This window comes from Lathyrus oleraceus, chromosome 2 (assembly GCF_024323335.1).
Source record: "Lathyrus oleraceus cultivar Zhongwan6 chromosome 2, CAAS_Psat_ZW6_1.0, whole genome shotgun sequence".
Taxonomy (NCBI): Eukaryota; Viridiplantae; Streptophyta; class Magnoliopsida; order Fabales; family Fabaceae; genus Lathyrus; species Lathyrus oleraceus.
Genome location: NC_066580.1, coordinates 313,061,376 through 313,073,489, shown reverse-complemented (window position 1 = coordinate 313,073,489; position 12,114 = coordinate 313,061,376). Strand labels below are relative to the sequence as shown.

The 12,114-nt window shown below is 34.1% G+C and overlaps 1 protein-coding gene across 1 annotated transcript; it reads left to right on the top strand.

The window, feature by feature from the left end:
* Nucleotides 1–7,859: 7,859 nt before the first annotated feature.
* Nucleotides 7,860–10,018, top strand: LOC127121371 (L-tryptophan--pyruvate aminotransferase 1). The gene is made up of 5 exons (XM_051051874.1): nt 7,860–7,998; nt 8,067–8,370; nt 8,742–9,025; nt 9,118–9,422; nt 9,620–10,018. The coding sequence occupies exons 1-5, from the start codon at nt 7,895–7,897 to the stop codon at nt 9,805–9,807; spliced, it is 1,185 nt and encodes a 394-aa protein (XP_050907831.1). The 5' UTR covers nt 7,860–7,894; the 3' UTR covers nt 9,808–10,018.
* The last annotated feature ends 2,096 nt before the right edge of the window (nt 10,019–12,114 follow it).

Sequence of the window (12,114 nt, the reverse complement as noted above, 5' to 3'; positions counted from 1 at the left end):
GTCTATAAATACTGAAGTTTCAGTAGGGGAGTGACACTGGGAGTTACACTGGGAGATTCACTGGGGAAAAAAAAGAGGAGGAGAACAGAGAAGAACGAATAGAAGTTTTGGCATAGGAACCCTGCCTACCCGGAGAATTCAGAGTAAAGAAACCCTGAAGGCAGCCCATCTGCACCGAAGCCATCGTCGTCCAATTCCCGCTGCCTAACTTATTCCGATACTACAAGTGGTCAATCCCTTCAACCTTGAATTGGCAAACAGGTTTGCGTATCTCTATTGTTTATACTTTCAATTGGCCATATCTACATATATAATGCATCATGATTAAATGTTGATATATAATTTGCTTTCGTATGGGAATTTAAATATGCCTGAATACCCTGAATGTTTGATCATGTTATTCCTGTGATAAAATGCCATAAAATTCAAAGTTCCTAACGTGGGGCTGTTTTCAAATTCAAAATCCGTGGCCGCTCGCTAGCACCTCGCTAGGCGAGCCTGGGGCGAGTATTCGCCTGGCCTTCGCTAGGCGAGGCAGAGGCGAACGAGACAGTAGCTGACTTTTCTATTCTGTTTTTTTTTTATGTTTTATCATAGCCATGCATTATTCATCCTATCCTATTTATTGTTGTGATATTTCTCCGGTGTAATCTTCGATTGCACCCTGATTTGGTGTTCTGACATGTTTCTTTTTTTTGAGTTTCGTAAAGGTTCACATATCCCAGGAAGAGGTTATTGGCTAGGTATTCCACTTTATTTGTGGGATACCCTTGTGGAGTTTCACCCTAAATTAATTTTTAATGTATTAATTTCTAATGTATTAATTTTTTTAATATATTATTTTTAATAATTTTAATGTGGAGTTTCATCCTAATTATATAATTAATTGTAAAACTTTGCCTTTGAATAAGTGATCTTGGACCTCTCTTTGTTGCCTTACGATTACGATATTACGGTCATGTCCCGCGAACGTGGGGATACCCTTAGCAAAGACCCTTCGGTTAAATCATCATAAAATAAATTATAGTCCCTCGGATGTTGCCTTCGAATATACAACTTTGTCCCTCGATGACCCTCCGATGTTGCCTACGGTTAAAAGATGATAGTCCCTTCGAATGCTAAGATATCCTCGTAACTGTTGCCTTCAATGACCTATCGATGACCCTACGATGACCCTTAAACATCCAAAGGATAAAACTACTTATTTCTCAATAATAAGGACAGTTTTACCCTCATAAGGATAGGAAATGCTCATAAAGACCTTGGGTCGGTATAACTCTTAATTGTTGGCTCACAATCTAAAAACAATTTTCACACCTCACACCTTTCAAAATATCTTTAGAAAATCACCACTTGGTATATATTCATACTAGAATCATTACCGAGTTATATTTTTCTAAACAATTTCCAAAACTAAACGAGATAACTACTTTGTATATATTCATACAAGAATCATTACAAAGTTAAATTCTCTTTCCAAAAACAATTTTCCAAACAATTCACAAACACTTTTTTTTCAGACAAAAATAATATAAGTGATCGAGCAATTAAGAGCCCATGGATAACCATGGATACAAAGGGTGCTAACACCTTCCCTTTGTATAATGTACCTCCCGAACCCAAAATCTAAATTAAGGTCTTTCCTGTTCTTTTCCACCTTTCCTTATTGGATAAAAGAAAAGTCGGTGGCGACTCTTGCTAACCGCGACATTGCGATTAAAACCACAAAAAAGTCCAGTTCACCGTATGACAGAGATACCTTGCTGTTTAGGAATTTTTCTTGCCTTTGGACCCTAGGCTTGGCCTAGTGGTCTAGTTTCTAACATTTGAGTGATTTTTCAGGATGAAAAGGTGCAATGTGAATGGAGAATGATCCAAGTCAATTCAATTGATGTTGTTTGATGTTTGTACACTAACATAACTTTGTTTTGTAGGTTGTGAAGTTTGGGCTTGAGCTCATAGCTTGCCTTTGTTGTGCATTAGTTTGTATAGTCTGACTGATTAATACTTGCTGTTTATTTTTGTATGTCTGAGTACTAACTGTGTTTGACTGTTTCCAGGTACTTTTAGTTGCTCAGTTCCTTGTGAACTTTTGCTTTGCTTTGCTTAAGCAACTTGCATTGAGGTATAACTTCCTAACTTCATGTAGTCTGGAGACCCGGTCTGTTATTTGACCGGGCAAACTGTCTGAAGTCCTCCTTAAGAGGCAATGATTGTGGTTGTTTATTTTTCGTGCCAAGCAGGTGAAAGTCCTCTAAAAGAGGCAATTGGTGGAAGTTAGGGATAAGCAATCTATCCCCCACTATTCAGTTGAGTCTTCTCCTTGCTCCCATTACATGGTTGTAGCATTGAGGTCACGAGCCCAAGATCCGTGCAGTGCACGTTGTGTCAGAGTCTCTGAGTATAGAAGGGTTCCCCCATTCTGAACCCATGCTCATTTGTCAGAAGCTCTCCCTGGTTAGGGATAAGAGCTGTGAGGTCTGATCCTCACTTCATCCTTTCATCTGCTTCACCTTAGCCTCGTAATGGCAAGGTTAAGAGCAAACACAGCCCGTACAGACGACTTGCTGAGGCAGTCAAACCTATTGTGTGAGCCACTTGTTTGGTTATAGTGCGTGCTATGTGGATATCTGTTTGAGATGCTTGTTTTCATTGGATGTATGCTTGAATTATTCTGTATGCTTGTGTGCTTGCTTCTTTCCTGGATAGGAGTAGTTTGCTTATGCAAGTAGGATAGAAAACCGAACTTAGGGTAAACGATGCATGACAACACTAGGCTCGAGTCCAGCTCCCTAGTAGTGTGTCTTTCCCTGGTTTCTGGATAGTAATTCAGTCCCTTTCAGGGGAACTACATCGCCCTGATCCTCGTGTCAGACGAGGTATGTAGGCAGGTGGTCGTGCGAGACCACTCCGGGCACTTTTTTCTTTTTTGCGTGTGTTTACTTGTTATCTGATTGTGTGTTTTGGTTCGGATGCCGACGTAAGTCCATTGATTGGCAGTCGGGCTCCACGTTTGCCCTTTTGTGCGTGTTTTGGTTCGGATGCCGACGTAATTCCATCCAGTGGTTGTCGGGCTCCATGTTTGCCACCCTTGCTTGTTTGTATGTTTTGTGTTGTTTGGCATGCGTAAGCCGAACTATAGTGGCTCTGATTCTTGTTCCAGACAAGATATGTAGGCATAAGGTGCGATACCTTATCGAGCCCTTTCTCTTAACCCCACCTGCGTTCCTTGCGTGTGTGTGTGATGTTTAGCAACCTATTCTTTATTTTAGAACGTGGATCCCGTCGAGTACGACGGACGTGAGGGGTGCTAATACCTTCCCCTTGCGTAACCGACTCCCTTACCCTTTCTCTTTGGTCGCGAGACCATTTCCTTTCCAGGTTTCTCTGAGCGTTTCCTTTCCCTATTTTGGGATAAATAACGCGCAGTGGCGGCTCTGTGTGTGTTTTGTTTTTAGCTCGCCGGTTGTTTTTTCGCAGGATGCGACACCCCTAATTCCAACAAAGCCTCAAGTCCTGCAATAAGGGCTTCATATCCTACTTCGTTGTGAGAACAAAGGGGACCTTCAATTCTATTTGAGTTTTGTTGGAATTCTGTCAGGAGAAATATCATGATCCCAACTCCACTTCCAACCTTATGAGTGGAACCGTCAAAGAATAATCTCCAAAGTTTCGACTTAACTTGAAGTTGAGGATCTTCGACCACATCTGGCCATATTAATGAGCAAAAGGGGCTTCTATGAGCCTTGGATCCTGTGATTGCCCAAGCTACAAAACAAACAAAGTTAGTGACATATTTTTATGCTTTTGATTAGTAAACAAAATGAGAAAAGAAATAATATACACTTCAAGCATGCTTGGTGATCTCAAACCAAATCTCAAGGGATCCCATCCAAAGGTAAGGAGCCAAGATGCTTATGATCCTTGAGGCAAAATGCACATGCAATGTTATGATGCCATGAGGGATCTTAGGGTCAAAATTGGGGTCTTACATTCACCATGAAGATTTTACTTTGCATACTTACATTTGCATCATGAGGTCTCTTAGGGACCAAAATTCGTCTCTTTGTTATTATTTAAGCTCATTTTATCTCGTCGAGATGAAGATTTTAAACTTCATATCTTCGGCTAGATTGACCTTAAATAGGGGCATCTGTAGGACCCAAATTTTGACCCTAAGATCCCTCATGGCATCATGTTATTGCACAAGTGCATTGCCTCAAGGATCGCAGCATGTTTGGCTCCTTAACCCTAGGGTTGGGCTTTGTTAGAGTGTTTTGAGACCACCAAGCATGCTTTTATTGTATGTTATTTCTTTTCTTATTTTTATTACTAACTAAAAGCACAAAAATATGTCACTAACTCTTTTTTTGAAGTTCAAGTGATCATGTGCTCCAATGCTCCTATGAGGCTCCTAAGCCCAATTCAATTGGCGGCTCCTCCTAAAAGTGGGGTATTTTGGGATTTTTTTTAAAACTAGGGGTATTTTGGAAATTTCTTAGAAAAAGTGGGTTATTTGGGTAAAATAACCGAAATTTTAATGTGTACTCACTATTATAATTAATATATATTAAAGCAAATTTCGTTTTTTTAGTTTATGTAACAATTGATGTATATGTATTATATATGGAATAGATATATTAATTATTTAAAATATATAAAAGAATTGTTTATAATAGTAATACCGAGTTTAAAAAAAATTGTTTATCATATTTGATTTGAATACCGAGTTTTTAAGAAAAAGTACAAAACTTGAAGGAAAGGATGGTCCGCGCCTGGCGCAAAGTCCATAGGAAAGGGAGGAATGAGCTTGGTCCGAAGAATTGTGTTGCTTTGGAACCTTACACCTCTTGGGTAAGGAAGAGAGCTCTTGAGTATCGCATGTCGTACGAGTATCCGAGACCTACCCCTATGATTATGGTTGGGCCTTCAACCCTCCCTAATCAAGGAGTAGAGGAGTTGAGAGACGAAGACCGTTCGCGTGCTTGGGTTCGTGAGCGTGAGGAGCTTCTTCAGCAGCTCAAGGATAAGGATGCAATGATAGAGTTTCTAGAGCATCAGGTTATCGATGAGCCCGATGATGTGGTTACTTCTCTCCTTCCTCATTCGTCTAGATTTTGGAAGAGGAAGTATGATCAGCTCGCCAAGGAGAAGGCTGACATGGAAGCAGCTTATGAGAGAGAGGTGAAGAGGCTTCGTGCTACGTATGTTCCGATCTCGAAGGCTTTGGACGATTGTTTCTAGGGCTCCATAGGATGTTTATTCTCCTTTTCTCTTGTATTGTATTTGGTTACCGAGACTGTACTACTTCTTTGGTGTAAAAAGTTTCCAAATATTATATTGCTATGAGCATTCCATAAAAAGTTCAATATTTTCAAATATTTGCAAATAGATCTCTATAAAGTTCCTCTGATAAAAAAACAAATCATGTGCACAAGCATTGCATGCATCATATGTATAAGCAGGTTTTTGTTCCGAGCTCTGATATAGTGGTCTAACTCTTTGCTCTTCATTTATTTTGAAGACAAGTTGACGCACCGGTACAACACTCGAGCAAATCATCAGAAGATCATGGAACACCTCGAGCAAGAGAACAGGGATCTGAAGGAAGAGATTGCCAGACTGACTGCCATGATGGAGTCAGTCCTTGCTACGCAAAGTCCAGCTTCACCAACGCCTGCAACTCCTCCCGCGAGGATTGTCGTCTCCGAAGTGGTTACTTCAACGGTGCATGTTGCCACCGCCCACTTTGCTCCTAATATGCCAGCTGGATTCCCTTGGGGAATGCCATCTAACTTCGTGCCAGAGGGTTTCGCTCCAACTCTTGCTTCTATGTCGGCATCTAGCCCAGTCCTGTCTGTACCGCCACTTGTAGTACATACCTTACCTCGTGTGGAAGACACCATTTATCATTCTGAACCATCTGAGGGCCCAGACGTATATGAGAAAATGGATGAGATGAAAGATCAATTTCTCGATATTATTGAAAATAAGGATTGATATTATTGAATTATGATTATACAAACTGAATTACAAAATATATCTATTTATATATAACTAACTTGTATACTAAGTAACAAACCCTAAACTTTAATTAACTTTGGATTTGGGCTACACGACGGATTATATCACAACTGACAAAATTTATGAGTTGATTCAATTGAGATGATGATAGTTTAAAAGGAACAATGATAAATAAAAATTGTAAAAAATAAAAGGATAGAAAAAAAACCAAATATTTTTTGTGTTTTGTAGGATGAAATTTTAATGTGTACTCACTATTATAATTATTATGTATTAAAGCAAATTTCGTTTTTTTAGTTTATGTAACAATTGATGTATATGTATTATATATGGAATAAATATATTAATTATTTAAAATATATATAAAAAATTGTTTACAATAGTAATACCGAGTTAAAAAAAATTGTTTATCATATTAGATTTGAATACCGAGTTTTTAAGAAAAAATACAAATATATAATCAAATTCACTTGTAAGAAAGGAGGACGCCGATCTTTAATTTAACAAACTATCCATAATTAAATAAGAACATTCCTAATTAATTAAATAATACTAAAAATTGATCATTAAAGAAAATATAAAAGCAACATTGAATGTGCTTGACTAGTAAAAGATATTTTTAAATTTTAAATTTTAATACAAAAATAAAATATTAACATATTTAATTAATTTTTATATGATAATTTTTAATTAAGAAACATTATAAAAAATTAACTAAATAGCACATAAAATGCATCCGTATCAAAATGTGTGAATAAAAAAATACTATGAATATGTTTAACTATTTTATAAAAAATTTAATTTCAAAGTTTTACAAAAAGAAAATGTTTATTTTACACTTTTTTTATATCCGTCCAATACCTGAATAAAAAAGTATAAAAATAATTTATTTAATAAAAATAAAAATTCAAGTTATATTAAAAAAAATGATTAATTCATGTAATTGAAATAACATAGTGATAGTTAGTTGAATTAATAATATTTTTATAAGTGTTTACTCATATTTTATTTGTGATTACTAGGAGCATATTTGGATAAACATGTTATTTATGTTTTATAGACAAAATGCTTATTAAAATAAGGGTTTATGAATCACATAACTTATTTTGATAACAAAATATCAAACAATTTTAAATTGTTTTTATATATGATATAAATGATAAACTATAAAATAAAGTTAATATTTTTTTTGTAAAATATCATAAATTCATTTAATTAAATCTCCTACATAATATTTCAAAATTTATGATACTATATAAACTCAAATAAGTTCGTCTAACAGATCTTACGTGTTGCCTAGATAAAATAAAAGGTGTACATGTATCATTATTGTTTTGCGCGGATAAAATACATGTATCACATATATAAAAAAAACTTGTTAAATAACTCTTTTTTATTAAATTAACATAATGCAGCCAAATTTGTTTAGATGGGAGTTTCCTAATATATCTAAGGTTGTATTTATACAATGGATTTTTGTAAAGTAATCCTCTAGTCAATCAATTTAATATTTTTTAACGATTCTATCCAATGTATTCCTTTTTCTTTTGAATAATCCTATATATATCCCGGATATTTGCTTACCAGCATTTGAATCCTTCTAAAACCAATAATCAAATGTGTAACTTTTTAAATCTTTTTAATTAGTAAAAAGTGTAGCCTAGTCATATTCGATAAGAATAGAAAAGTAAAATTACAAAAAAAAAAGGGAAAAATATAAGAAGATTATATTTTAATGAAACATTGAGAATTTACTCATCTTTTTTTCAAATAAAATAATACACTCTCTCTTATATATAAGTATCCAAACACAAGAACTAAAACCAACAACTATCATTATCAACAAAACAAAGAACATATATTTTGAAGCATGGTGGTTGCTAGAGACGGTTCATCATCTCCTTTGGAAGAATCCAATGGCACGACGATACCTCTCTCCAATCTCTCATACGATTCCTTTGTCAATGTTGACAGGTACTACATTATCAATAGAATTTTTTTTATAAAGAAATTGAATTAATAGATAATGTTTTTTTAAACAGGGGTGATCCAGTGGGATTCAGGAAATTCTGGGAGAAATTGAGTGAAGAAGCAAAAGTGGAGATTAAAGGAGATGAAGTAATGAGTTACTTTGGTGATAAAAACTTGTGTTGGTACATGTTACCACAAATGAGGAATGCAATATTGAGGCTTCACAAAGTGGTTGGGAATGCAAACACAGAAGATAAGTATATAGTGTTAGGGACTGGTTCTTCTCATCTTTACCTTTCTCTTTTGTATGCACTCTCATCTCAAAAACCCTCTCATATTCCCTTCAATGTTGTTGCTGCTGCTCCTCATTATTCGGTAATTCTATTATCTTAAACATTGTTTTAGTTTTTTTAGATGAAGATAAGATTTATCTATATTTTTAAAAAGTTTCTTTTTCATTCTTTTCAATTATCATTTAATTTTTAAATATCTTAAAATTTGTATAATTGTTATTTAAAAAGAATTTCTTAAAGTTTCTTTTAATTTCTTCTTTTATTATTAATGTTATTTAAACTATAAAAAAAACCAAAAATACTAAAATTCAAAAATTAAATTAAAGTTTATATTTTTTATATCACATTATAAGTTGTATTTTATTAAAATGTCCATATTCAATTGATCCATGTTTATTTATATATATTTTTTAAAATATTTAAATTAAGAATGTGTTTATGTTTAATTTGTAGGAATATGAAGGACCGGTAAATATCCTTCAATCAAAGCTATTTCAATGGAGCGGTGATGCTTCAGTGTATGACAAGGATGAACCTTATATAGAGCTTGTGACCTCTCCCAATAACCCTGATGGAACTATCAGAACACCTGTGGTGAAGTCTGATGCAGAAGGGAATGTTGTTTATGACTTGGCCTATTATTGGCCACAATACACTCCCATTAATCATGAGCTTAACCAAGATATTATGCTCTTCACATTCTCCAAATGCACCGGTCACGCCGGTTCTCGTATCGGGTGAGTATGTGAAATCAATCATATTTAATTACGTTTGTTATCTCAATTGCAATTTTCTTGTGAACCTTTATAGTTTATTTTAACATATGAAGGTGGGCGCTTGTGAAGGACATTGAAATTGCAAAGAAGATGGTACTATTCTTGCACCTAAGCTCCATTGGTGTGTCAAAAGAATCCCAAGTTCGAGCTGCTAAGATTATTGAAGTGATTTGTGATGGCCACGAAAATTCCAAGTCCACTCCATCAGACCGCCTCTTTTTCGAATATAGCAAAGAGATGATGAAAGAAAGGTGGGAGAAACTTAAGGCAGCTGTTGAGCAAAGCAAGGTCTTTACCTTGCCAAAGTATCCATCCGCCTATTGTCACTTCACTAAGGAAATATCCGAGCAATATCCTGGTAAAGTATCTCCACTTCACACATACACAATACTGACACAAACATGTCGACATTGAAACTTTATTATGTGAGAAAATGAATATATATCATGTGTTATGGTTGTATAGAACACCCGACACGCTTATGTTTATAAACACCTTGTTTTAGAGATTTTCACTTGTTATTCACTATATTTTTGAAAAAAATTATCTATACAGCTTTTGCTTGGTTGAAGTCTGTGGAGGGCATAGAAGATGCTGAGAGTTATTTGGAAAAACTGAAGATTCTTACAAGAGGAGGGAAACGATTCGGTGTCGATGCAGCGTATGTTAGGATTAGCATGATTGGGACAGATGATGAGTTCATTGAATTGTGTACAAGGTTGGAAAATGCTAAAATAGAATGATGTTTCAAGATTGTGTTATGTAGTGACATATCTAGTTCGAATTTCAAAATAAATCAATACACACCATTTTTGCTATAAGATATATATAATAAAGGATGTGTGAGATAAAGATGGATTCATCTTCTTTATGTTATATCTTAAGTGACATTTTGAAATATATAAGACATTTGTCATTATTTCACAATAAGGTCAAAAAAAAATTATCGTTGATGTAATCCTCTTTAGTTTAGGTTTTGGACTATAAGATATTGAGAGTTATAATATTTTGATCTTTCTTTTTATTGTTTTCACTGTGCTTATTTCAAAATAAAAAGCAATTTTTTACTCAAGCTCTTCAAACCTTTTAAAGAGGTTTGTTATTGACAATATTTTTATATTATTAATTCTTTTTGACATCATATTTGTCGGGTCAAACACCTACAAACTTTGTCAAATCCTTATTAAGAATATTTATATCCAAGCCATTTAATATTGTCCAGAGAATATGTGAATCGTTGGTTTCACCAACACTCATGTGAAACAATTCATACTCTCGTATCAGATAGTTGATTTTGAAGGCCTTTACATTGATTATCCCCTTATGCACTACTTCCGATGCATTCCGCATTATTTGAAAAAATTTGCAATGATAAAAAGTAGAAATGTTCGACATCTCTCAAGAATTAAATTAAAAAATTTCAGATTTTCCAATCTTATTGTATTTTTTTTATAAATAATTTTCTACTTTTAATTTTAGGTTTGTCAAACGACTTTATTGTCTTCATTCATAATAGGCTTGAAAAGACATAATTTGGACGAATTTCCAAATTCTAAATTAAAACTCACGATACTTCCTTTAATGTAATACTTTTCATTGACATAAGTTTTTTTTCCTTAAAAATGGTGTTATATCTTACGTCACTTTCGCTTCTGAATTAGCCACTAATAACAGTATAATTTAACTAAAAGTCAATATTTATTGTTAAATCCTTAGTAGGAATATTTATATCGAAGCCATCTAATATTGTTCATGGGATGTGTGGAAAAGTCATTATTTATTATTAAATCCTTAGCATGAATATTTATATTCAAGCCATCTAATGTTGCCCACGGAATGTGTGAATCGTTTTTGTATGTCCAGAATGGTTTCATCGACACTTATGCGAAATAATTCGTACTATTTCATTAGAGAGTTGATTTTTAAGGGCTTTACATCGGTTGTCCTGTTGTGCATGACTTCCGTTGTATTCCACATTATTTGGGAAAATTTGCATTGAGAGACGTGAAATACTCGACAACTCTTAGGGAATAAATTAGAAAATTTCAGATCTTCCAATCTTTGTGCATTTTTTTATTTTTAAATTATCTCCTTTTAATTTCAGATTTGTCAACGACTTGCTTGTCTTCATTCATAATAGGCTTGAAAGACATAATTTGGATGAATTTCCAAATTCTAAATTAAAACTCACGATATTTCCCTTCATGTAATACTTTCCATAGACATAGTTTTTTTTCCTTAAAATGGTGCTCTATCATACGTCACTTTTGATTCTGAATCAGCCACTAATAAGAGTCTATTTTAACTGAAAGTCATATTTATTGTTAAATCCTTGATAGGAATATTTATTTCCAAGCCATCTAATATAGTCCATGATATGTGTGAATCATTTTTGTATGTCTATAATGGTTTCACCGACACTTTGAAACAATTCATACTCTTGTATCATAAAGTTAAATTTGAAAGGATTTACATCAGTTGCCCCCTAATGCACGACTTTCGATGCATTTCACATTACATGATCAAATTTGCAATAAGATACGTAGAAACAACTCAAGGATTAAATTAGAATATTTCAGATTTTCCAATAATACTGCAATTTTTAATAAAAAAATTCTCCTTTTAGTTCCAGGTTTGTCAACGACTTGATTGTTTTCATTCATAATAGGCTTGAAAGGCATAATTTAGGCGAATTTCCAAACTTCCAAATTAAATTCAAGATATTTCCCTTCATGTAATACTTTCCATAGACATAGCTTTTTCTCCTAAAAATTCATGATCTATCATAAGTCACTTTCGATTCCGAATTAGCCACTAGTAAGAGTGTATTTTAACTGAAAGTCATTATTTATTGTTAAATTCTTAGTATGAATATTTATATCTAAGACATATAATATAGTCAATGGAATGTGTGAATCGTTTTTGCATGTCCAAAATGGTTTCACCGACACTCATGCGAAAAAATTCATGCTTTTGTATTAGAGAGTTGATTTTGAAGGGCTTTATATCGGTTGTCCCCTTGTGCACGACTTCCGATGCATCCCACATTA

Excerpts from the sequence above, each read along its gene's own strand:
- LOC127121371 (XM_051051874.1), top strand. The coding sequence starts at position 7,895 with ATGGTGGTTGCTAGAGACGGTTCATCATCTCCTTTGGAAGAATCCAAT. Across the intron at positions 7,999-8,066 it reads TCCTTTGTCAATGTTGACAG|GGGTGATCCAGTGGGATTCA; the intron begins GTACTACATTAT and ends TTTTTTAAACAG. Across the intron at positions 8,371-8,741 it reads CTGCTGCTCCTCATTATTCG|GAATATGAAGGACCGGTAAA; the intron begins GTAATTCTATTA and ends TTTAATTTGTAG.